The sequence below is a fragment of the Antechinus flavipes genome, chromosome 4, assembly GCF_016432865.1.
Source record: "Antechinus flavipes isolate AdamAnt ecotype Samford, QLD, Australia chromosome 4, AdamAnt_v2, whole genome shotgun sequence".
NCBI classification, from domain to species: domain Eukaryota; kingdom Metazoa; phylum Chordata; class Mammalia; order Dasyuromorphia; family Dasyuridae; genus Antechinus; species Antechinus flavipes.
The window spans coordinates 419,480,678-419,508,078 of record NC_067401.1 but is presented as its reverse complement, the minus strand read 5'-3'; the positions used below and the strand labels follow the sequence as shown (position 1 = coordinate 419,508,078).

The 27,401-nt window shown below is 38.0% G+C and overlaps 1 protein-coding gene across 1 annotated transcript in view; it reads left to right on the top strand.

The window, feature by feature from the left end:
* The window catches only part of PAPPA2 (pappalysin 2), a 385,692-nt gene extending 359,162 nt beyond the window's left edge, over positions 1–26,530 (top strand). Inside the window, exons 21-22 of the mRNA XM_051998898.1 lie at positions 18,920–19,018; positions 23,278–26,530. Coding sequence (XP_051854858.1) covers positions 18,920–19,018; positions 23,278–23,352 — 174 coding nt within the window. The 3' untranslated portion in view covers positions 23,353–26,530. The remainder of the gene's footprint in view (positions 1–18,919; positions 19,019–23,277) is intronic.
* Positions 26,531–27,401: the final 871 nt, after the last annotated feature.

Genomic DNA, 27,401 nt, shown 5'->3' with positions numbered 1-27,401 from the left:
TTATTGCCTACGGATTTTTCATTCTGGCATTCATGGAACGGCTTCAACTTGCCTCAGCAGCCTGTTCTCTTGTCTTTTAAAAAAAGATTAAATCTAAAATTTAGATATAGTTTATTTTTTACCAATCTCCTTCTTTACACAAATCCTTTACACAGCACATTTGATATGGTCATCATTCCTTAAACATCCCCCTCTCTCTCTTAAAAAAAATGGCCTTGTTCTTTTCTTCATATTTTTCTCCCTTTTCCCCATCTTATTCCTCCATACCTCTTCTTTCCATTCTCTTAAGTGATTATCATTCTTCTATTTTTCAAGGTAGCATAAATCTTAACAATATTATATAAATTCTTCCTTGAAAATTTAAAGCTATTTCTCTCACCCTAGAAATTCTAGCACTTATTACCTAGATCATCCATTTGTGTCAAAAATAAGGAAGATCTTATTAACATTTAATATTATTCTAAACAAGTTCATAGCCTCATCTGGAATTGAATTTCACATCCCTAAGGGGAGTATTCAAGCATATCATATGACTATTTCTGAGAGATAGTAGGAAAAGAATTTCTGCACTAGGCAGTAGTTTGAATTGGGAGACTGGGAATGCTCCTTCCAACTCTTAAAAAAAAATCTCTTCTATCATCAGGAATTGCAATAATAATAATAATAATAATAATACATAGTGATAATAATAGTGATAGCTAGCATTTACATGATATTTCAAGTTTTCAAATTGCTTTAAAGATAGTATTTGATCCTCATAACAGCCTTGGTAATCTTTCACCCCCATTAATTTATTTGTTTATTAATTTGTTCATTCATTCATTTGTTTATTTATTCATTTATCTATCTATTTTGGTAAATAGTATTTTTTTCTGATTACATATAAAGATAGTTTTCAACATTCATTTTTATGAGATTTTCAATTTCATTTTTTCTTCCTCCCATCCCTCCTCTCCAAGATGGCAAGCAACTGGATATAGGCTATATGTGTTCACCTCTATTTCACAAATAAAGAAATTGTTGACTAAGAGAAGTTGTGATTTTTCTCAGCATCACACAGATAATAAATATCTGAGATAGGATTTAAAAATCAATCCTTCCTGATACTAAATTTCATGCTTTAGCCATTAAGCCTCTGAGTTGCCATTTTGGACTATTATTCAAATTTCCAGTGTTTGTGTATCTATGTCTCATGTCCCCAATAGATTGTGACTCTAGAGGGCAGGATCCATGATTTTTCTCTTCCATATCCTTTTACAGGATCATTATATTATTTGCAGTAGATATAAATTGGTAAGATGATCTATTAGCATTAGATTTCATAGATGGGACTCTCATTCTTCATTCTTCAGCACCTCATCTTCATACATAGTTTCAGAGTCAAAACCATCTTGAGGAATGTGGATATATGTCACAAAAGAAGACTACCCCTCAAATATCCAGTTTTTTTAGGGCCTAGTATCCTAGATTTTAACCAAAAGGAACCTCAGAATTTACTTAATTCAATTGCTTCATTTTAAAGATGCGACCAGTTAGTCACAGCAAATATTTATTAAGCAATCATTATGTTTTAGGCCCCGTGATAAACACTGGCTATAGAAAGAAAGGCAAAATGTACTTTCCTTGCCTTCAGGGAGTTCATGTTTTAATGAGAATATTGGAAAATTGTACCTTCCTGCAACCTTTGAAAGACCCCAACAAATAACCCCCAAAGTATATGTGTCAGAAAATTAAATACTTTCCACAAAAAGAGTGAACAGGCCTTTAAAGTTCTTCATTTTATCAAAGGGGAAACTGAGGCTGAGAGAGGGTAGATGATTTGTTCAATGTCACACAACTAGTGAAAGGCAGAAAGTGAATTTGCATCTAGAACCTTTGACTATAGATCCAACATTTTTTTTTCTTCATCACATCCATTATATTTTTAAGCATTAAGGGGCATTGAAGGGAAGGGCTAGAAATTGTTTGGAGGCAGCATACTCCTTGCCCACTCTATCTGCACGGAGTAGGGTTTCTGACTGCCAAGGGAGGAAGGGAATGAGAGAATGAGAGAAGGGGAAAAAATAAGACACTCAGCAAACAGTAGGAAGGCCAAGAAAAATATTTAATCCAAACAATGAACATTGTCGTTTCCTCCCACAGTCTGCATTCCCAGTCATCTTCCACAGGCAGGCAGGAAGAGCCAAGAAATGCCGGTTGAGTTGCCTGGCCTGTGGCGGGGGAAGGGAGAAGAGGGATGGGACATACGTATTGAGGGCTTAGATGTAACATTACCATCGCCATTTCTGGCTTGACTTGCCCTCCTATAAACTGAAATAAAACCAAAAGACTCAGAAGAAGATGGAAAGAAATAATAGGAAGGGTAAAGTAGGAGCAAAATATCTGCCTTCTTCTTCTTTTCCTGGGCTTAATTTACCTCAATTCCATTAATCTAATATGAAGTACACAGTCTCTTTTTTTCATCTCATCCACCTTCCATCTGATAACAGTTGGGCAAAAGGTACCATGGCTTAGAACCCTTGTCAGACATGGGCCTCCAGCACAGTAGCCAACAGAGGGTCAAGAAGGCTCAGAAAGCCACTTCTTTCTGATATCATGAATGCAATTAGAAGAGCACCAGAAAAGTTCCGCTGATTTCAAACAATCCCTTCACATTCTTAGAGTGTCCAATGATTCACTATGAGTGGAGCATTTCTTTGTGCCCAGAAGCCTTCTCAACTAAATCCCTAGGAGAGATCTAAGGAGACATTTGGGATAAGAAAGCTGAAAAACAACAACTTGTGGGATCTTAAATTTTGATCTGAAAGCATCCTCTGGGCACATCTATTTCAAGCTCCTCACTTGAGACATAAAGAAACTGATTTATGGAGATTAAATGAATAAATTTTCCCCCCTCTATTGGACTCTTTCACCTTCAAGGGGGGAGTCCTGCAACAAATTTGGTCAACTTCATCATTTTGGCAGGGGCCATGCTTGGAGATGGTCAACAAATTTCTAGTTTACCCAGCCTTCTCCAATGTCAGCTCCTCTTTCTCCTTTTCTCCCCCCTCCTCTGTCTTCTTATCTTTTTCATCCTGTTTGTTCTTCCTCCTCTTTCTTCTTCTTCTTTTTCCTCTTTCTATCTTCCCTCTCTTCCTTCCCTTCTTCTTCCTCTTTCTTCTTTCCTTCTCCCTTTCACCTCTTCTTCCTCTTTTTCCTCCTTCTCTTCCTCCTCTTTCTGTTTTTCCTTCTTTCTTCCCTCTCTTCCTTTTCCTCCTCTTTCTCTTCTCTTTTCCTCCTCCTGTTCCTCCTCTTCCCTTTCCTCCTCCTCTTCTTCCTTTTCCTCCTCCTTCTCCCCATCTTCCTCCTGCACATTTTCTCTTGCTCTTCCTCTTCCTCTTTTTTTTTTATCTTTCTCCTCCTAACCTTTTTTATCCACCAAAATCAAGCTGATTCTCCTTCATTCTTGCATCAAAGATGGACAAATCTATGCCCACAAAGTTCTGTCTCTTAATGGAGTATAATGCTTTGTACCTGGAGGTTCTTGCATTGATCAATCATAGATCCTAGGATCTAGAATATCAAGATTGGGAGGTTATTGGAGATCATCTGGAAGGATCTCTACAATCCCCTCCACAAAGTGGCCATTCATCATCTACTCCAAAGCCTTCCACATTTGAGAAATCTCAATCCTTCCAACTACCAATTGTTAGTAAAATTTTCTGTTCAAAATCTGCCTCTCTACAACTTCAAATTCAAAAAATACTTATTAAGAACTCACTATTTAGGTGGTGCAGTGAATAGAGTATTGGATCTGCAGTCAGAAAGATCTGAGTTCAAATATGGTCTCAGATACTTAACAACTTTATGACCCTGAGCAAGTCATCTAATCATTTTTGCCTCAGTTTTCTCATCTGTAAAAATGAATAGGAGAAGGAAATATTATTGCCGAGAATTAAACATTAACAAATTAAACATTAACAAAGAATTACAATGACTAAAATAACTGAACAATAACATTTGCAAGACACTGCTCTAGGTGATGAGAATACAAAGGTTCAAAAATGGCCCAGTCCCTCTTCTGAGAGTGCTCATGTTCTTTTAGACTCTTTGGTTCTTAATTCTACCCTCTGGGACAAAACTAAGTTAGCTCCATACCTTTTCCACAAGACATGCTTTCACGCATGACCTTTCATGGTCATTCAAGCATCTATCATGTCTGTCCTGCCTGACCTTTAGGCCTTTTCTTCTCCGGATTTACAAGATCTCAACTTTCAAATGGTCTTCTCTTGTCCAAGAGTTGTGTAATAGTATGTAATCATTTTTATTTCAATACTACAGCTAAGGAAAGCAGTGAACTTTCAATTCAATACAGATTTATTAAGCACTTATCATGTGCCAGGTATTACATAAGACATAGGAGATAAGAAGAGAAAATAATATCTTCCCTTAATAATTGTGTATTCTACAGTCTCAAGATCACCTAATTGCATTATCAGGTAGCTCACATTTCAGCAGGTGATCTGGTAGGATAGAGCTTACTCAGGCCACACTTTAATCCCAGATCCAGGTGCTAGTGCTCCTTGGTAACTAGGTGCTCATGCTGTAAAATGTATTAAGAGCTAGGTGCCAGATCTGGAGCCAGAAAGACTCATCTTGCTGAATTCAAATCTGGTGTCAGACACTTGTTAACTGTGGACACTGGGCAAGTCACTTAACTTCATTTACCCCAGTTTCCTCATTTGTCAAATGAGTCGGAAAAGGAAATGGCAAGCCCTCTAGAATCTTACCCAAGAAAACTCCATGCAGCATTTGAAAGAGTCAGTCATGAATGAACATGACTGAAATGAATGAACAACAAAGGGCTTTCTTTAAGAGTCCTATTGTGGTCTGATTGTTGAGTGTCTTTTGGAGTTGGGAGGGAGCTCATCATTCTGGCTGTGAGATCTTAAGAGTGACCTGAAGAAACAAGAATGCATCACCACTGTTCAGAACACACTAAAATGTATACAGTTTTCTTAAAAGGTGGCCAGAAATTTTCTTATCTAAATTTAAAACTATAGCTAGAGTTTCACTGGATTAAACTGTAAGTTGAGGAAATTCATTGGGGGAAGGGAGCAGGGTAGTTCACGGGATAATACAACTAGAGAGCAGGAGGATATGTACTGTATGTAGCACAAAACTCTGGTTCAAATTTAGGGTTTCAGTGTGCTCTATTGGTCAGCAGACTACACTGAGCTTGGAATCAATGCTTGCAATATGAATAACACCTAGGAAAAAAAGGATTCTCAGATTGTTTGAAGAGGGTAGAATGGGTCTAGATTGGAAATAAAGCCACAGGCACACCATAATCATGCCCACAGGATATGTCAGATGTGTGGACCAAGTGCCTCTTATTTCTCCAGTGGTAATGGCCGACCAATGTTAATTTTCAAATTGAGTCTGTCCTATGGGTATCTGAAGGGCAGCATGGCATAGTGAATGGAGCTTCAGACTCAGAATCAGGAAGACCAGCATCCAAATGATGACTCTGACACATACTAGCTGTTTAACTCAAAACAAATCGTGTAACTTCTTCTCAACATCTCCAAGAAACTCACTCATAAGTTGGAGAGTAGGGACCAATCTGTATTAGTGGAGGGAATTTCCTCATTGAAAGTTTCAATTAAAGAAAAAATATACACATACATATGCATGCATATATATAATGTGCATTCCATAAAATTTCTTCAGTCCAGCTACTTCACTTTAAAATTCTCACTAGAATTAATGAGAAAAACGACATTGCTTTGAATGACACTAATGAGGTATTATCATATGTGAATTACTAATTCGTGTCAGAAACAAAAGTATAATCGTTGTCACATCATAGACATCAATGCTACAAATGTGTAGCTCACAGACCACCTAGAGAGCCTAGGGGAACTCCTGATGATCCCCAGACAATATGGTAAAAACTGCTGCCATATGGCACTTTTAGAATGGCAGTGCCATCCTGGAATCAAACAGTAGGTGTTAATGACTCCCAAATTATGGAGAATCACTGAATCACAGGCCAAAAACATTTAGTGCTTTAAGATTTTAAAAAGCATTTTCTTCCTAGCCATTCTTTGAGATAGGTAGCATTCAGGCGTGATTATGAAAGTGTAGCATCTATTATGAATGGCACACTTTGTTGTGATGACCTGTGTTCTAATACTGATTCCTGACATACCTGAGTGACCTTGATCAAGTAATTTAACCTCCAAGACTCAGTTCCCTTATCTATCAAATGGAGAAATTTTGTATCTCTAGTACTTCACAAGGCTTTTGTTTATTTTGCTTTGGTTTGATGAAGCTCAGAGGGTCAGTAAATGGTGCAGTGAATAAAACACTGAGCCTGGATCAAGAAGACTTAGTTTAAATAATTACTAGCTATGTGATCCTGGGAAAGTCACGTAAGCACTGTTTACCTCAGTTTTCTTATCTGTAAAATGAGAATAATAATAGTACTTACTTGGTAGATTCTTGTGGGGCTCAAATAAGATATTTGTGAATCTTTAGCACAGTAGGTACTATATAAATGTTACCTATGAAGATGATGAAATTAAGAGTATAAGTGTTTGGTTTTTTTTTTTTACAAACTTTAAAATGCTATGGAAATGTCAGTGGTTGTTGTTAGTGCTGTCATTATTATTATTAACCACTTATGACACTCTTCCCAAATTCTCTCAGTATGGATACTGTTTGAGAAGTGTCCGAGGAAAAGCTGGCTGGATCTGTGTCACTAGGGAGCCTTTTTTTCCTAAAATGTGGTCCCCTGTGCAGTGGCAAGTCTTTTATGTTTGGATCTTTAGGATTTTATATCCTTTCAATTATTTTGTTCAGGCTTTTGTCAAGATTTTACTCATTAGCTTTTACAAGTTAGGGGTTTAGTAAGTGAATGTCAATATTCCTAGGATGTGTGATTTTTGTTCTTAAGGGAATATTCAATGTATAAGCTCCCTCCATCATTGCTGAACACAACATATATTCAACTTACAGTCTTAGAAATTTGACCAGGACTTGGGCTAGGTGAGGACTTGAGGGGTAATGGGGCTTTTCTTTAGCTATTTAGTTAGTAAGTCAATAGGATTTGAAACTAGGGTCTTCCAGCATCCAAATCCAAAGCACTTTATATAACTTTATTGTTGTTTATCCTTTGTTCTTGAAGAAGATTATGATATCAGGAAGGTGATGCAATGACATGAATGTGAGTTGCATTTAAATGAGGGAATTTTGTGTAAAATAACCAGCCTCACTTTCTCCTCCAGAGCCATCTGGATCCAGTGGCAAGATATAGATCAGGATGACCGGAGATGGCCTGAGATAGAGTGGGAGATCTTAATGTGAACATAAAACCATGAAATGAAAACTTAGGCATGGAGTTTGAATGTAGATATTCCAGCTACTGCACACCTAGCCAACATGACTACTCCCAGCAGAGGGTTGCCAATTTTAACATGTTATCAATAAACCCTACGCAGACAGGATAGTGTGCACTTTATCTTTGTCCTTGGACAGGCTAACATGGGTGGGCTATTGATATTTTCTGCTTCAGTTTCTGTACTAGATATTAGAAAGTCAGCTGCTTAGATGTGTGGATAAGTGGGAGAATCTATGGGTTACCATCAATCTTTATTAGGAACAAAATGAAAGGGACTGTTGAAAGGTTATTTTTGGCTGAAATACAAGTCACAATGAGTCTCTTCATCTTCCTGTTTTCTTCTGTGACTATGTTGGAGGAAGGTGTCTGTAATGGTTTGGAATGTGTCAGATATTAAGATACTCCAATTATCCCCCTCACACTGTTTTTTTTTTCCCCTCCAGCCTCATGCAAAGCACTTATTGCCCTGTTTCTGGAAGGCAGCATGTTGTAGGGTAAAAGACTCAGAGAATCCAAATCCCTAATCAGATAACATGTCTTATCTGATGGCAAGCACTTTACCTCCCTGGGCCTCAGTTTCTCCATCTACAAAGTGACTGAGATTGAATTTCATAACCTCTAAAGTTCCTTAGAATTCAGCATGCATACTTTGGAACTTTCAATTCTGACTTTTTTGCATCCAGCTTCCTTAACTCCAAGACTTAATCTCTTAAAAATGTTTTTTTTTTAATTATTCTGAACTTTACAATCATCAACAAATGTGAACATTCCTATATAACAGAGAAAGTAAAAAGAAGTGTATAGGAAACCATAAATCTTTATTATAGAAAACTTGCATTTTAGGAAGAATTTGTTAAATTTAACACATTCATTTCAAATGTGCCCTACTTATCTGTTTCCCTGTATTCTTTCTTGTACATTTTTCAAAATGTTTCAATTATCTTTTCATTTTTGCTAGAATCCCATTACTTCTCAAACCCCTTCCCCTCCCCACTTAAAAAAGCAATTTGTAACAAAAAAATATGGTCAAGTAAAATAGTTGGATGCATCTCATGTATGTGTGAATGTGTCTATATATATGTGTGTGTGTGTGCTTTTGCATATGTATGAATACATATGTGTGTATGTGGGGACTATAAGTCACCTTGTGAATTCTAAACCAGATGACTCTCAGGAATTGCTAAAATGAATGCATCCTATTCCTATAATCAACATACTTCTCCCAGAGTGTCCTATTTGCAGAATGATGTGAAGCTGGAGTCTATTTTTTGTTTTTGTTTTTTTAGTTTTGCTGAGGCAATTGCGATTAAGTGACTTGCCCAGGGTCACACAGCTAGAAAATGCTGGAGTCTATTGTTGATACATCCATCCGATATTGATTAGCATATTTTTAGATAACAACTCCTTCCTAGTTCCTTCCCTCACTCCCTAGATCTTGCATGCTCACTCTTCTATCTCCCCTGAGATCTTAAAAGTGGTATCTCCCCAAAGCAAATCGCTCAGTCAGTATGATTCTGTCTTGCCTAGTTGTATTTATTTAAGCACACGAGCTATTTCATATACATAAATGGCAAACCTTTGTACTTGTAATGGATGTTTATATTGTGTTTGTTCTATGTCACTAACCATTATGCTCTCCCAAATCTACTTCATAAATCTATTTCATATTATCACTTCTAGTACCTTTGTTTTCACATCACACACACACACATATATATATATATACATATATACATATACATACAATATTGATATTGCAGCTGCTGGAATCTCCACATTGTCCATCAGGACGAATTTCTCCTTGCTGCTACATTACTTGATCCTTAAATCCTAAGAATTAGCTTTAGGACTTTTGAAAGATACACAATAAGATAACAGACAGGATTGTTTTCCTTTGCTCTTGGAAAAGTACATGTTTGCTTTTTATATCTGTACGAAAAGAATTCCTAAAAATGTTTCTGACAGTCATCATAGGCAGGGTTCTGAGACTTAGACCCAGGCTCACACTACCTCTGCAAAGGGACACATTCTGTTGGGCTATGCTCCAGAGCTACAGGAGATATTTGAGTTCATCCAATATAACTCTTTTATTTTATTGATGTGGAGACTAGAAATAAAATGACTTGCCCAAAGTTACACAGAAATAGTAAATAATCCAGCCAGAGCCTCTGATGTCCAATTCAGATTTCTTCCCACTGTACTATAACTCTCTTCTTCACAGCACGATATTTAAGTTCATGTGTCCAGATTCACTGAACCGGCGCTCTTTCCAACCAGCAGACTTGCTTGTAATTTTCTTATGGTGCATCCATGAATACATTCATCTTTTCTACTCCCTACTCTCCCTTTCCTTCTTGTCTTCACTGACATTTCATATCTTGATGCAAGGAAATGACTAAAATTTGAATTTCCATCGATCCTTGAGGGGAGATGAGCCATTCCCCCTTGACTCCAAAGCATTGGGGAGAATCCTTACATCCTGATGTTAGAGTTACAATGTTACAAACAGCTGTCAACTTCAGCATTAAGTTTAACCTGCTCTGACATCAGTGCTCATGGCTCATTATCTTATTTTTGAACTCTAAAACCTTCTAATGAATATAGGTGGGGGGAAGGCAACGGATAAAGTATAGGTGAGTGTCATTGATCTGGCTAGATTGGGTGATGAAGGACCCAGACAGGGTTATATTGATAAAAGGCTCCATTTGACTTCCTGTTAAAAATAACTTCTCCCCACCCTCGTTCATTTGTGTGTACAGTGTTTAAAAGGTTGTTCTTTCATGGTAAAGTACATTTTTGGGCTTTTAAAACCTAAATTGATTACTTACCTTGGATAGGAAAGGACCTTGGTCATTTTCACTTTGGGGGTATTCTAAACTATAAGTTTGGAAGAATAAAATAAATTTGATCTTTTATTCTCTTCCATTTATTCCATTTCTTCCTAGATAAACTTAAATTTCCTTGAAGGAAAGCAAGAGAAAGCATTATATCTTTTCAATATAAAAAGATCCAAGTGGGTTGAGAAAGTCTTGGGTAACCTCAGTGTTGCTGACTTTCAGTTTTAGGAAACCTAATTCTTTCCCGAGTTGTCTTTTTTCTCTTCTCCTTAGAAGACCTGCATTAAAATCCTACTTACAAGGCTTTTTACTGAGAAAAAGCTTCCCGTCTCTTTGTTTCCTGATCTGAAAAATGAGGGGGTTGGATAAGATGGCTTCTCAGGTTCCTATCAGCCCTGGATCCCTGAACCTCTGGTTCTTTCTTTTTCTTTTTTTTCCTTCCTCCCTCCTTCTTTCCCTCCTTCCCTTCCTCTTTCCTTCTTTCCCTTCTTCCTTCCTTCCCTCCCTTCCTCCCTCTCTCTTATTCCCTCTCTCCCTCCTTTCCTTCCTTCCTTCTTTCCTCCCTTCCTCCCTTCCTTCTTTCCTTCCTTCCTTCACACACTTCAAGCTTCATCCAAATTCATATGTGTAAGTCATCATTGGTAATACAGCAATTTAGCATGTGTCCCCTCCCCACCAGTTTATAAAGTTGTCCACAGTCCTTTGAATTACTAGTGATTTTGCTTTCTCCAAGGTTGGAAGTGCTTTCTATATTGACAGCCACTTCAGGATAATATTAGCATCAAGGAGATAGACCTTTGTGTCTGGGAGCAATTTGGGATTGTTGAAAGATCTAATAATAACATCTAGTTTTTATATTTCAGTTTCAGAGACCACATACATTTCTGGCCAATAATGGAGTTGTGAAGGACAGGATCTGGATTTAAGTCTTGCGGAATAAATACCTTGACTAAACTCTAAAATACTCAGAGCACTGAATACACTGTTGAACAATGTAGTTCAATTCATCAGTAGAGGCTCAAAAAATACTTTTATCAATACTGAATGGTGGGTTAAGGATCAAAGAGAGAGGTTCAGAGGTATAAGGTTGTAGTTTTCTCACTCATAGTGGAACATTTCAGCTCCTACCTCCAGCTTTGTAGCGGATGTCCCTTAGCCACTGGTAGCAGAAGTGCCAGTTCAACAAAGGATATGTGTGGTCACTTAAAGTCATATCATCTCTAGGAGGATTTTCCCCAAACCCACAACATCTCATATGGAAAAGTCAACCAAGCCAGGGCAGGCTATCCCCATGTATACACATTCCTCTAAGCTCCAAGGTCCAAAAATAGAGTAGTAGGCTGATTCTCTTTCTCATTTTCCTTCTGATGATGGAAATGAGATACAGGACCAACTCAGCCACCTGGCTTCAGGCTCCCTCTGCCTAAAAACAGCTGTTCTCTGCTTTCACACACGCACAGCTGTGGCTGGGGCCTCAATGACCCAGCTCCAACGTTATCTTCTTCTCCATGTTTAAACCTCAAGGGGCAATCAAAGTGTCAAACCAAATACTAAGCTGTTTGACCTTCGCTGGTTTTTTCAGATTTGGTCTTTAGTCCATTCCTGAGGTACTAAAAAAAGAAAAAAAAAAAACCATGAGGGAGGGAATGGCTTTGTACCCCTTTACATTTGAGTCTTGCTCCTTTTTCATCATTTGATTGATTTCAGTATTCCAGGACCAGAGCTGAAAGCTTCCTTACATGCACACCTGAGGAATATGATTCCTGCTATCTAAATTAAGTGTGGTAAATGAGTCAGTTAATAGCAGCAGTGTGTTATGAAGTACAAGACAATAGATCAGGAATCTAAAGACCTGAGTTCAAATACTACCTTTGCTGTGAATCCTCCTGGGTGAATCTGAGCAAGTTTACCTCAACTTTGGGGGGGGGGGGCTTAGTTTCCTTATTCGTAAATGAGGGGGCTGGATTGGTCTCTCAAGGCCCCCATCTCATAATTTCAGGATAGTTTGAAAGGAAGCAAGAACTCAGTCACCAAGGAGTGCAGGGCAACTGAGTGGAGAGATTGGACTAGATAATTCCAAATTTCCTTTCCAGTTGAAGTTCTATGATCCTAAGAGAGTCTGGATTTTGCATTCCAAAGAGGGTCACAAGAGGGCTCAAGCAACGGACTGATAAAAGCAAGTGAATTCTTCCAACACATGGGGTTAGGAAAATAACAAGTGGGTCAAAGATCACTGAGCAGGGAAGCAGAATGGATGCATGTGTATACATGTGAATATATGTAGATATATGTATTTATATTTTTACACACTCCCCCCCCACCTCCTCCCCAGCTGTTAAAAACTTCACTGGGTGCCTGTACCACAGCTGCTTTGGAAAAAAAAAAAAAAGCTTCTATTTGGCCAGACAGATGCAGCCTAAACAATACAAAGAAACAGATGTGACTGTGATTAGTCATCCAAAGGACGGACTGACTGTGAGGTTTTGTTGGGAGGTGACTTAGGGAAGGCAGAACAAAACAGTAATCAGGCATTAGTCATGAATCAACTTTTTGATTAGATTAACACCTTCTCCAGGCCTCCAACACTTTGAAATAAGAGAAGCAGAGTCCCATCATGTCCTTTATCTTAAGAGAATTAGTCATCTTGGTTATAGAAGTTCCCTACTATGCACCTCTGACTACCCCTCGAAACATAATCAAGGAAGATAGAAGAAAGGGGAAAGAATGAGTGTGTCTTGTATGGGAAGGGGAGGATGAGACCCATCTACACATATCCATTGAAAATTCTAGGAGTTTTCAGATTACGATTTGGAGTGTTCTTTCTCTGTCTCTCTAAAGCTCTCTCTTCTCTCTCTTCTTTCCCTTTTTCTTATCTGACTGCTCCTTTTCAATATCTAGTACAGGATCTCCATTCATGTTACATCCTATACAAATCCACCCCAAGGCTCTGTCCTGGGTCTTCTCTTTTCAATTTATATTATATTGCTTGATGGTCTCATCAGCTTTTGTTTGATTGTCATCTCTATGAAGATTATTCCCACATTTAGAGAGTCAACCTTCTCTCTCCCTAGTGTCAGTCTCATATCAGCAACTACTTATTGGATATTTTGAGCCAGATATCTCAAAGACATCTTAACTTGTCAGTCTCAGTCTCAGTCTCAGTCTCTGTCTCTGTCTCTGTCTCTGTCTCTGTCTCTGTCTCTGTCTCTGTCTCACTTTCTGCTTCAGCCTTATCTTTCTCGGGAAAAGAAAAAGTATCATAGAACTCATATCCTTTGTCCTTAAACTTAGAAGGAAATCCATTTGAAGTTGATAAGAAATTGGACATTTTCAATAATTCATTTGTTCAATCATCCTATTTTAGTCCCCCTCAGAGAGCTTTATTTTTATGATAGGCCAGGCCATAGTTACTCATTTCTCTACCCATAGTAAAAAAAATTTTTTCTTCCCTTTTATGTACCCAGAGAAAGCATCTGTGCTTTTCTTTTCTTTCAGACACATGATTTCTATCACTATAAACTCTCTCTTCTGGGGTGCGCACAGATGGTGGGGTGCCCAACACCACGTTGCAAGCTCACACCGCCCAGTGTCCAGGCACATCAGTAACTTGTTTGCCATGCTTTCAGCATGCCCCCTTGAAAAGGCACTTTTGTCATGGGACCCCATACTCAGAGAAGGTGACTATCCCAGCCTCTGGATCCTAGGAATATAGACCAATGTTATGCTATATTTTGCCCCATTTTACTATGTACCTGTATGATTAGCATAAGAATCACTCACTTATCAGAAGGTCACTTATTCAGAAACCTTAACTGTTGGGAACACAGCTCAGAAACAGAAGGTCAAGGAGAGGGGGAGAAAAACAGTCCTTTGTGCAGCCAAAACAGATGTCATACACCATGGCTCATGTACTTTCCTCATAGGAGAGCTCCTCCCAGGTCCTCACTCCGGCCTCTATCTACTCCTTTTTTAGACATATTTCTGAGAAATGCTTTTATCTCATTTCCCACCCACAGCCTAATAGAAGCAATAAATTGGAAGGGTGGGGAGACTGCTACACACAGTCATACTGACAGCAGCAAAAAATCATAGCTGATAGTCTGTCAGTGAGGGGAAAAAAACAAAACAAAACAAAACACAATGATTCAAAAAACAAACAAACAGCAATTGTAAAGGCAAAGAAGTTTGGGGCCATTCAGCATGAGGGCAAAAAGCAAATCCTGAAGCTTCATTAGTGCAGGGAGATTCTGGCCTTATACTTCTCTGTCCCTTCCCCAACCTAAAAAAATAAAGTGCACATGAGTTCACAGTGATAAACTGGCTACATTTCCTCTTCAGGTTTTAGGTGAGCTGAAGTGATTCTTCTCTAGTTATTATTTGGGACACCCATTCCAGCATGTTTTCCTCCCCTACTTTTATGCACTAATTATTGGTAATTGAGACCAATTACTTTTAATTGATTAACTTCAATTGGAATTTACTGTGATAATATATCAAGAAGGGAAGCATAAACATTTCCCCTAACACTGAAGGAAATACTCTCCCTTAAATCACCTCAACGCTTGGGGATTTTCAAGCACTTTCTAAATAACATTTGTCTCACTAAAGATGGCACAGCTGCTGTTTAAGTCCCATCTCAATCACCCCTGGCTGCATCAAGTAGTTCATCATACACTTAACTTCTTACCACCTGGCTATAGGCAAATCCCATCATCCACTCCTGATCCTGGACTTCTGAGGACTTGTCATTCTAACCTTCTGAGGATCACAAGATGGGCTTTGCTATTTGTGAAGCAATGCTCCTTCTCTTAAAAACAAGGAAAGAAAAAAAAATAGAAATAGACATAGCAATAACAGAAGGAAATAACAGACCATGTGTTCTCAGCTTCATGGTAGCCCCTACCATGGTAGCATCTTGTTCTTCTTATTCAATACCAGTCAATCAGTAAAGAGCCAGACCAAAAGATCTCCTTTGGCTTTTGAAGGTACTACAGCCTCAGCTCTATAAAAAATCAAATGGGTTTCTTTTCACCACCAGGTATAGAAAATATATATTCCAAAGACCACTTTGGTGTGCTGCTGTACCAATCAACTCTTTTGTACATACTCATCAGTACTGGGCTCATTAGCTAGGTCTGAGCCCCCATCCTTCCCTGTTTTAAGATCATAGAATCACAGCTTTAGAACTGGAAAAGACTGTTTTACAGTACCAGAACCAGAGAAATCAAGAGATTTGTTAGAATCACTGCAGAGATGGTAAAGAGGTGGCAGAATCAGGATTTGGATTTTGGTTTTCTTATTCCAAATTCAATATTATTTTCCTAAATCTCTCTAAGACTATAATGACATTGATGCTCTAAATTAGGATTTTATATCATCAAAAAAGTGAAATTATATTCCCTAAATTCTAATTTAGAGCACAAGAATACGTGCATTTTAAAAAATAGACATCTACCAAAATGATTAAAAGTAAAGTTTTAGCCTTGAAGAAACAAGCTTCAGTTATCCAGATCATGAATTTTCATGAATACCAGATAAATGAGGTGTTACTTACTCTAGATATAAAAGACTAGATAGTGAAATAAATATGTTTTCAAGGGGGGAGGGCAGAAACTCTGCCCTATCAGAGTGAGAAAGCTTTTTTTTTGGGGGGGGGAAGGAAATGCCTAAATTCATTTAGGGCAATTCCCACACATATTATATCCCCTATCCCAAGCCTGATACAATTCAGTTGTTGAGACAAAACCCCCTAGACTTCATCCAGGCTTCAGAGACTTTCAAGATTTTGGATCAATTAGTCATTTTCCCCCTCCTATTTTTTTTTCCATTGTAACTTTGGATGCAAGCAGTCAAGTTTCCCCAGCACATGTTGCCATAGGCAACTCTGTTTGTTTAGGGTGGAGTGGTTGGTTTTGGAAGGTTGGGGGAGGAGCAATTAATTCTAATAGGTATAGAGTAAAATTAAATCCTGGTCTTTCCAATGATTTCCCCATTTCTCTTTCTTCTTCCCTCCCTATCCCTTCCTAGAAGACCTCACAGAGGCACAAAAGTCCTCTGTAAATCATTTTAGTCATATAGGATTATGGAGTTGGAAAGGACCTAGGAGGTCACCTAGCCATGCTCCTTTCTTCCAGGCGGACCATGCTTAATGATTTCCAGATGAGAAGTCATCCTTCTCTTAAAGGCTTCCTGAGAAGTAGATTACACAGCTTCCCATTACCCATTGTAATGTTTATCAGTCCCCATTGTCAAGTTCCTTCTTGCAGATATAAGAAAAGCTAAAGCCCTCACTTTGGAAGCCATATCTACATATGGAGGGAAAGAATGTTTGTATTGTTGTATTTTTTAAAATAGACCTTTACATGGAAAAGAACTAAGAGATGGATTTAGTTTTTCAATGAGTCAGATAGAGTTGGGGAAAAATGAGAAGCTATAAGGTTGAAAGAAGAAAGCTTAGTGCTGAACCTTTCTTCCCTTTATCATCTTTCTGGTCTATTGTGGCATGTACAGGTATTTCCATAGGCATCTGAGACTGCCTTGGGTCTAATAAATCTTTGTTTGGGTAGATGTATAATAGAAATCTTGATTTTGCCATCAGACTAGGTTCCGTAGAGACAAAATACTATGCCCCAAATATCCAAAATACTCACACCCTTAGCAGTTTGTGTTATTCCTGCATTCACCTTTATGATGAAAAGAAAACTTGGTCTTCTCTCCTATTCTCAGTTGACATTGTTGAACAGGTGTTAAATGGCCATCATATTTATCCCAAAAGTAGCAATATTTCAGTGGTCAGCACCCTGGTGTACAGTCTGCTTAGGGTTTCAGCTACTTAGGGACCCCATAGCATGTGATTTGCTTAAATAATGATGACCATTTAAACTACAGAATAGTGGCCAAATTGATGTCAAATTCAAATAGAAACAGGGTCACTAAATAAATATATACATGTATAAAATAATATATATCTAATATAAAATAATATGATACATTTCATATGTTATCTTTTACTAGTGGCATCTATTAGCTTTTGAAATGGATGATATTATCTCAGGAAACTGAAACTGAGCCATAAACAAGGGATTTGCTCATGAAAGCTCAGAATAAGAGTTAGTTATAACTAGGGAACCATCTGTATGCTATATATGTTATATATGGATTCTTCACTGGATTTTCATGAACTTATTCTTTAAAATTTTTATTCTTAAAAACATTTTTATATCTATATCTCAATAGATTTAGTTTCTTTTATTATTCTATTTATTTATTTTATACACTTAAAAACATCACCAGACTGCCAATGGGGTCAAAAACCCCAAAATGGTTAAGAATCCTGCCCTAAGCAATTAACTTGAGAGGTTTTTAGAAGCTTTGCAGCAATGTATCAGCTCAGAATGGAGAAGAGCCAATGTTATTGAGTAGGTGGGCTGGCTGGTAAGTCCTCCAAGATGCTGTGGGACTGTATTTCCTGCCAGGGCTTTTCCTCTTCAGATCCATGGCTTTGGGCCACTGAGTTATTGTTTAACCACTTGTTGCTGTTCTTATCGTATGTTCTCTTTTGGGGTGAAACACTCCATTAACTCTGGTTTGGCCTGGGCCTGATTCCCATTTTGGTTCCTGCTAACTTGCAGCAGTAACAGGAGCAAATGGAAACTGTTTGGCTTGCTCCCCTGTTACCCTGTGGTTTCACCACTGTGTGCACAGGACTGCTACACATGTGTGAACATTTCTGCCCCAGGACGGGGGTCACCAAATGCAGTGACAAGCTGCTCTGGGGCAGTCATCATCTTGTATTTGCATAGCTCTGGAAACTCTGTTTCTAAGTTCTCATATGATCCAGGAGAAGGGGTGGATGCCATTATTCCTGCTGGATTGGAAGCAGGAGAAATGACCAGTGACCTACCTACAAGTAGTAGAGATGGGAGCTACAGGTTAAGGTTAGAGCTTTAGGATAGTCCCTACAGGTTCCTTCTTCCCTCCCAATCAGTGGAGCCATTCTTGTCTTGAGACTTTGCTGTTAGTTGGGACAATCAGGTGATAATTCATATCCATTCCCCCATGTCATCTTAGGGCATGGATAAAGCAGTTTATAACCACTTACAAAAATACACAAGGAACAGCACAAAAGGACCCCTTCAGGAGTCTAAAGAGATGTCTGGTCCTCATGAGCAACCCTAAGTTGTTATTGGTCCTGGAGTCATTAAAAGAGTTCATCACCATTATCAGATACAAACACCTCACTTCTATATAAGGTTTGGTCAGAATTTTTTTCCTTCTCCCGTTGTTGTTCTTGTCCATCCTTTGTTCTCAAAGAGTACTGGTGACATCATCTTGATTTGTAGGTAAATTAGGTTTAAATGAAGTAGAAACACAAAAAAGTTATCAACTTCACTCATTCCATGGATTCTCTGCTTTTCCTCTGTATAATCCTAGGCTTGACCTAGAGCAGGGGTCCTCAGACTTTTTAAATAGGGGGCCAGTTCACTGTCCCTCAGACTGTTGGAGGGCTGGACTATAGTAAAAACAAAAACTTTGTTTTGTGGGCCTTTAAATAAAGAAACTTCATAGTCCTGGGTGAGGGGGTTAACCATCCTCAGCTGCTGCATCTGGCCCACGGCCATAGTTTGAGGACCCCTGACCTAGAAGAACAGTGATGAATGAGATCATATATAGACTGACTTCTCATTTTCCCCACCAGCCTTTCCAAGCCGATGGGTGGTGCGATACAATCAACAATCGAGCCTACTGTCAGTATGATGGTGGAGACTGCTGTTCTTCAACCCTTTCTTCCAAGAAGGTAGGTGAACAGAGTTTGGGCAAGGGGGCCCCTGGGGTTAAGAGCAGATCTTGCAAACCACTGATCTGAACTTGAATCGGTTCATCAGCCAAACCAGTCTGGGTTTTTGGCAGGACTTGATTTCCAGAAACAGCCTACTTATTTTTCTCAAATATTTCTCCTTTGTCACACAAATACACACACACACACACACACACACACACACACACACATACACACACACTTTTAGTGTGATCTTAGTATTAAGAGGCTTTGGAAACAGAGAAGTGTTAATCCTACTGTTTCTCTGCTCTGATCAGAATCTAGAGTTGTGTGTTCTATTTTGGTTTATACACTTTAGAGAGCATCGATAAGCTGGGAAGTGTCCCAAAGAGAACAATTATAGGCTTCCCTTAACTATGATATATGAAGATCATATAGGAACTGAGGATGTTCACTCTGGAGAAGGAGGCAGGGGAAAAAACCATGATACTTGTCTTCAGCTATTTAAAGGGTCACTGTCTAGATGAGGCATTGAATCCTATTTTACTGGACTTCAGAGAACAGAAATAGGATCAGTGAATGGACAGGAGTTACAGAGATTCCAGCTTGATGCACAAAACTTCATAAAACCAGCTTTATATGACAAATATGATGGGCAACTTTTAGAGTTAAAGGGATTCACTTCTTTTTGTAAAGTATATTATCATGGAAACTCTCTTTCAGGTATGGATGGGAATGTTAGATGTCCTCTGAAATTCCTTCCTCCTCTGATGTTCTATGTCTCCTTGAATTGAATTTCTTTGGATATTCAGGAGAATATCCTGGGGAAAAGGGAGAATCTTAAGAGATACAGGATTCAAGTTTTGGATTTTTAGTATAGTTCTGTGTTCTTCTTCAGTCTTATTTAGTCCCAGAAACAAAAGCAAATAAAAAACAACCATCCACCATAACCATTCTAACTTAATATCTATAACCTCCCCCAAACTTCCATAGAATAAATGAGAAAAAAAAAACAGATACCAACTCATGGCTGTTTCAACAAACAAAGAGCCATGAGGTGGTAGATATCTGTTTTTTCTTCTTCTTCTTCTTCTTTTTTTTTTTAATAAAGTGACATAAGCATATTATTTGTTCAAGAGACAATTCTACAGACCACACTAGAAATCTCTCTGGGTCACAAATTGAGAATCACCGATCTGGATAAGCTGAGAACATTGGGGTTTAAAGAGTAATGAGGAAGGTGATCACATCAAATGAACAGCCTTTTTGACAGGATATTGTGGAGGAGATTCTGCCAGCTGGAAGGGAAGACAGAGCTCATATAGTAGGACCGAATAGGAAAAGGACTGGGAGGAAGAGTTAGAAAATTTGCTCATTTGCAACTGGTTAGGGAAATCTTCCTTCATTCTTTGCACATGGACCTACAATATCAGTGCATGCAATTTCCACATTCCTTTCCATCTCAAATATCCAGGAGCCATCTAGCTCCCAAACTAGCAAAGTCTTAGAAGGGTCAATTTTCTACCACCTACTGCTGTTACTACTGCCTGAAGCACAAGGTTGAAACTCAGCCATCTTGGTCTCTACATTGAGGCTGAAGAAGACCTTGATCAAGGAGTCTACTTGATTATCATTCCTCTGCCCTATGCTACGTTCCTGAGTGATTTCTGGTCACCAAGGAGGTAACAGAGTCAGAGCTACTGGCTATTCGTCTCTTCTCACCTCATCATCCTACTGGTCATGGCTTTATTACTACCTCATTTAACTGCCTATGAATATTACTTCATATAAGCCAGCTTTTGAAAGAAACCTTACTCCTCCTGGGATACCATTTAGTCCATGTTTGACCCAGGCACATGAATTTTCAGGTGGGAGCAGTACCCAATCAACACTACCCAGCAAAATCTCTGAATCAATCCTTCTACTCAGGGCCCTTGGATAATCATTGTATTCATACTGTGAATAGATTTCTCTTGGTTATGAATTTGACTATCTTGGATTTTTTTGCCCAAATACAAGACAAGATCTCTGTGTAGTTTGCATACTTCCCAGAGTACTTATGCACCCCATAAACCATGACTTCAGTAAATAATTATAGACAAGTTGGCAAAAAAGGGTAATCTGAAAGCACAATTGTTGGGGAAAGGGAGGGCTAGTGGAGTTATAGGTACGTTTTGGGCCACCTCTGAAAGGGGGAATCCTATGAAGAAAGAATTTAGTCATTTCCAAGAGAGTGGAGGAGAGCTGGGTTTTTGCCAGAGTGCTGAGCTTTTCAGTAAATCTTTAGAGCAGACAGGGCAAATATATTTATCAGGAAAGGAACTAAAAGTAGCAGAATTTTCCTATAAAACTTTTAAGACTCCTAAGACTATAGCCATGCTTTGACTCCTCCAGTACTACTACTACTATTACTACTACTACTACTACTACTACTACTAATTACTACTACTACTACTGCTACTACTATGACTACTACTATTACTACAACTATGACTATTACTATTACTACCACTACTACTAACTACTACTTCTACTATGATTACTACTACTACTACTACTATTAGTACTATTAGTATTACTAAAGCTACTGCTACTATGACTATTACAACCATTACTGCTGCTGCTGCTGCTGTTACTGCTACTACTACTACTACTATTATTACCACCACTGCTACTACTGCTATATTGCTAATACTGATAATTAATATTTGTACAACACTTTAAGGACTGCAAAGTGTTTTATACTTATTATCTCATTTTGATTCATTAACTTGGTGAGATGGGTATGAAAAGTACTCCACTTTTTAGATGAGGAAATTGAGTCTAAATTAAGAGTGCCATACTTTTAATAGGATCACACAATTTCTAAGTGCTTGTGGTAAGATTTGAATTCAAATTTTCCCAACTACAAGCTCAGCATTCAAACATCTTAAATCATCTGATGGTAAATGTCGGATGTCCCAGATTAGAAATCAGGAAATATGTATTTTAGCATAAACTTTGTCACTAACGTAGGAGCCATTGGCCAAATTACTTCATCTGTATAATTATACAAGAAGAGGGGAGAACACATTCTATGAAAGAATACTTCTAAGTGTCAAGCATGGCAAAAGACATTTGAATTATTGATAACCATAGTTATCATACATTGTAAAAGGGGAGAACCTCATTCAAGTGACAGGACAACTACTCTTGATGGCCCAAGATACTCTGCAAAATGAGTATCCTGCCTATTTTATCATGATATAGTGGATTGAGAGCTGGTTCTATCAGTAAAAGATCTGGGTTCAAGTTGCTTTTGATATATTCTGTCTGTGTGATGCTTGATTAGTCACTTGGCAAATTACCTTTGCCCCGTGACTCTCTCAAACAAGAATTCTTATCCATTTTGTGTCATGGACCCTTTTGGCAACCTAGTAAAACATTCTTGGAGTAATGTTTGTTTGTTTGTTTTTTTCACTTATAAGTGAATGCTTGAAGGAAAGTGCTAAATTTCAATTAGAAGTCAGTGAAAGCAATTTGTACTATTTTTCCCTATCGAGGTTCACAAGCTGCATGAAATCTCTCCATGAAATCAAGAATCTAAGGTTAAGAATCCCAGTTAGGAAATTATAAGATAGAGGACTTTTTAGACCTATATCAGGGAAATGTTTTTTATTACCATAAATTCCTTATACCAGTAAAGTCAAGGTTAACATCAAGGAAGAAAAAAATACTTATCTCTAGTATTGTAGTGCATGAGACAATCAAGTGAGATAATGGATGTGAAGTGTTAAAAATTTCCAAGTAGAAATGACAAGCAGGATGCTCTCAGAAGAACCTGGAAAGACTTACATGGATGGATGCAAAGTGAAATAAGCAGAACCAGATTATAATTACAACAATTTTGTATAATGGTTAGCTGTATATAACTTATCCATTCTCAGAAATATCATGATACAAGACAATTCTCAAACACTTATAATGCTACCCATTTCCAGGAAAAAAAGGGATGATGGAGTCTGAATACAGATTGAATTATTTTTTTCTTTATTTTTCTTGTTGTTTTTTTTTTTCTCAGTTTTTTTTTTAATCACAATTTGAGTTATCTGGGAAGAAAATGTAAGACATAGAAACTGACTGTTTTAGTTATTTCATCTAGGTATAAGAAAAAAGCAGTAACAATGCAATAAAGATAAGTCTGGGTGAATTGTGGGTAAAAGTGATCTTGAAATAAACAGTAGGGAATTAAAAAAAAAAACTTCCAAGTGACACAGTTTTCTGTCTGTCTCCTATAGGTAATCCCATTTGCTGCTGACTGTGAGCAAGATGAATGCACCTGCCGGGATCCCAAAGCAGAAGAGAATCAATAAATGGGGCAAAAGCCCCCACTGCTAGCATAGGAGGCTGAAAGCTAGAGGTGATTACCTCTTCTTGGGGAGATCCTCTGGCTAAGGGGGGGTGGGGTGGGTGAGAAAGGAAGGGAAGTCTGAAGAAAAGAATTTTCTGTAAACCAAGACTGGTGGAAAGAGGAGTTTCTGGAAGAGCTCATAAAAACAAGAAGAGGGAGAACACATTCTATGAAAGAATACTTCAAGCATTGAATTCAAGCATGGCAAAAGACATTTGAATTATTGATAACCATCATTATCATACATTGTAAAAGGGGAGAACCTCATTCAAGTGGCAGGACAACTACTCTTGATGGCCCAAGACCCCCCCTGTATTATGCTCCACTCTCATTGCCATCTCCGAAACTCTCCTTTTCTTCTCCTTCCTTGCTCTCCAACCCACTCACATCCAGCTTGAAAACTCAGATTCAAAGTCATCTAGGAGAAGCTGCCAGAGGCTCTTTTTACCTTCTTATCCCAAATGGTCTACCCACCTACCCGGCTCTCTCTTCTCTAATCTATCCTGCTTCCTTTCTTCTGCTGCACAGACTCCTTCAGCAGTAATGAATTTAGTCATGAACTCTCTACAAGTATTTAAGCAAAACTACATAAATTACATAAATATATGAAATATATGATATATTTTTTGCTGTGTATTAAGGTAAAACAAATATCCTTTGTCACACTCATGCTGCTGTAAAGTATATGTCCTGAAACAAACGCTAGGAGTCTAGGAGTAAGTACAGATATAGCCCTTTAATCCTCCTTGCTTGGTTATAGGGTCTAGACATGGAGTAAGAGACTGTGTGATAACTGTGATCTAGTTATCTTTTGGTGGGTAGGATTGAGGCCCTGGGAGCAGGGCTGAGTTACATAAACACTGGGTAAAAACAACTTGGTGGGAATGAGATCAAGAGACCTACATAATTCCCCCTTGCTTCCAGTCTAGTCAACTAGGGTAGGTTTTGCCAGGATGGTTGACGTTCCTAACATTGCACCATCTAGGGCACCATGGTATAGTGAATACAGAACTGTCCTTGGAGCCAGGAAAGATCTGCATTGAAATCCTCCCTCTGACAAATAGTGACTGTGTGAACCAGCCAAATCACTTATTTTCTCGCCACTCTCGGCAACTCTTTAAGGCTTTGAAATCTCAGAAAGGGTACTGACATGCCGAATGGGTAGTTCCCTACACCAATGAAACCAAAAGTTCAATCTCTATCCCTATGGTCCCTCTTGAGGTATCTAGGAAAACTAGGATGTTCAGGCTTATAAGAACTTTGGTTAGTGCCTCCGTGATTTAGATACTACTCCAAATACACATGTGAACTAGAAGGATTTGCAATAATATCATCTTAAATATGAAGTTTAAAAAAACCTGATAAGAAATAGATATTGGAATCTAAGAATGAGGTCAGAGAAGAGACAAAAATCAAAGCTTATGGATAGCTGAGAAATGCTAGAAAAGATAGCTTTCCATTTCAATTTATTATTTCATCAGAAGAAAAGTATCACAGGCTAGGATAAAATCATATTTGTTTCTTCTTTCCAGGGCAGGTAAGGGTTACTTTCAATGTCAAAACCTTATACTAATATTTTCCAAATGTAATTATTCTGTGTTTAAGAAACCTCCATTATAGGTTTGCAAGAAGGCCAGTTAGACAAACTAAGTGATCAAGGCTTCCAGAACATGTAAATATTCTGCCTGGTTTATGAAGTTCAGTTTGAAAAAAATAGAAAAGAAATTTTATGATATATATATATCCTCCCATATTATTGCCCAGTCTTATTTTTTTTTCAGCTCGGTATCCATTGCTCCCCTTACCTGAGGCCTTGATCTCTCAATATTAATGCTTTTTCCTTAAGTTCCGAATTTCAGTGTCTTTTAAGGATGAAATGCTAAAGGCATAGTCCTTTGTTGGAAGATTCAACTATTTTTTGATTCTAAGAGCATTAGGTTGACTTGGACACCACCCAGAGTTTTTTCATTCCCAAGGCTGACAGGATGGGACAGAAATTGCCCAATGCATATAACCCAAATATGAATCTCAGTCACTTAGCAGCAAATATTTCCTGAAAACCTTCTAAGTGTTTATTCATTAGTGTAATCCCAAGAATTCACCTTTTTTTCTTATCATCCTTAATGTCCTTGTCAAACAAGATTTCTTATATATTGGAAATGACAATGGATAAAAAGAGTGGAAATTCAGACAAAGATAAAGATGAAGAAAACCTGAAAATAATTTAGAGAAGATCTATCAGCTTTAGGGTTAAAGGAGGCCCCAATTAAGGATGGTGAGAGGGAGAAATGAGTCAAGGTGACTCAGTCCTTAAACCAAGTCTGGAAACATACCCAGGGGGTTACTTTTGGCAATTAGAGATGGTCCAGAAAGTCCAAAGGAAATTCAAATCAAACGTTGCATGAAAAATCTGTGATCCATAGATAGAAACTTGGCTAACTGGAGAAACACATGGAGTTAGGGTGACACTGTGTGGGGAGATAGGTGAACTTCAGCAATATGAGACCCACAGTCTTTACACTTAGCTATTTAGGCCCAATAGTTCAGTTTTAAAAGAAGTCAGAATAGTAATCTGCCTGTCAATGGAGCAGATTTAAATACTTAAGTTGCGGCCATACCTTCCTACTTCCCAACCTCCCAAGGATATATGTTTTGTATTGGTATCTGAGTAATATGTTTTAATTCTCTTTAGGGCCATGAGAAGCAAAAATACTCATTGACTATAGGTTCATATTGTATTACATCCATTTTCCTTTGAAAGCCTCCAAATAAGAACAAAAAAGAGAAGAGAAAGAAGGACAGATGAACTCTGGGACTCTATAGATCTCCTGAAAGAAATTGCTTCTTATTTTCCCATATGCTCTGGAAACATGTACACTTTGGCTCATGTACCCTCAAAGTCACTGTTTTATCGAAGAAATAATATTAAATATTCACCAATTGTCACATTAATCCTTATTTTCAAAGTTAACATCTTTGAAACACTCAAGAACATATATTCTAAAATAGAAAAGCATAGAGGGGAAGCATATATTATCTCAGAGAGCAAAGGATCTTTGTATCATAGACCCCTTTGACAAAGGCTTTAAATCCTCTTTACAACATTTTTAATGCATAAAATAAAGTATATAGGATTACAATTTTGTGGTCATGAACCCATTTGCAGTTTTCTTATTACATATACTGGAGTGATTTGACATTTCCTTTTTCTGCTCATTTTTACTGATGAGGAACCTGAGACAAAAATAGGGTTAAGTGACCTCAAATTACACAGCTACTAAGTATCTGAGACCAGATTTGAACTCAGGAAAATGAGTATTCCTATTCATTGCACCATCTAGCAGCCTATTATTTTGAAATACAATTATCAGAATGGTTTTCTTAAAAAAAATTAACAGACCTCAGATTAAGATTCTTAGTTCTGGAAGTTGTAGCAGGATGGAAATGAAGGAAGGGGAAACTGGAGGGAAACAAGTAAAAAAAATCCCAAAAACAAACCACAACCTAAATTTGATAAAGCATCCTTTTATATACCCGAGGCCACAGAAAAACAAGCAAATATATTTCTGTCTCTGAACCAGACTAGGACTCTAAGGATGCTAGTGAGCTTTTCTTGAAATGCAATAGAAATAACAAATTATTCTTCATTTTACAAATGATCCTGGTAGAAAAAAAATGGTTTTTATTTGGACATGAAAATGGGGAGGATTCCCCAGTTCCTTGGATAAGTAAGCTTTTGGGATTTTCTGCATGTTTGAAGTTTGAGGTATAAAGTCAGAGTTAGGAGAGCCATCAAGGCTGCTCAACCCCAGCTGTTATCCTAAACATGAATGGGAAGTCTGTTGTTAATATTGGTCTTTGTCTCTGTCTAGCTTCTTTGTAAAGTAAGCAAGGTTTGTCTTTTGAATTTCTTCATTTTTATGTATTTTACTTTATGTTACTCATGTCCTATGTTCCCTGCTATGGCAGGAGAAGAGGAGCACCAGTTTTCTTATTGTCAGAAAAACAATG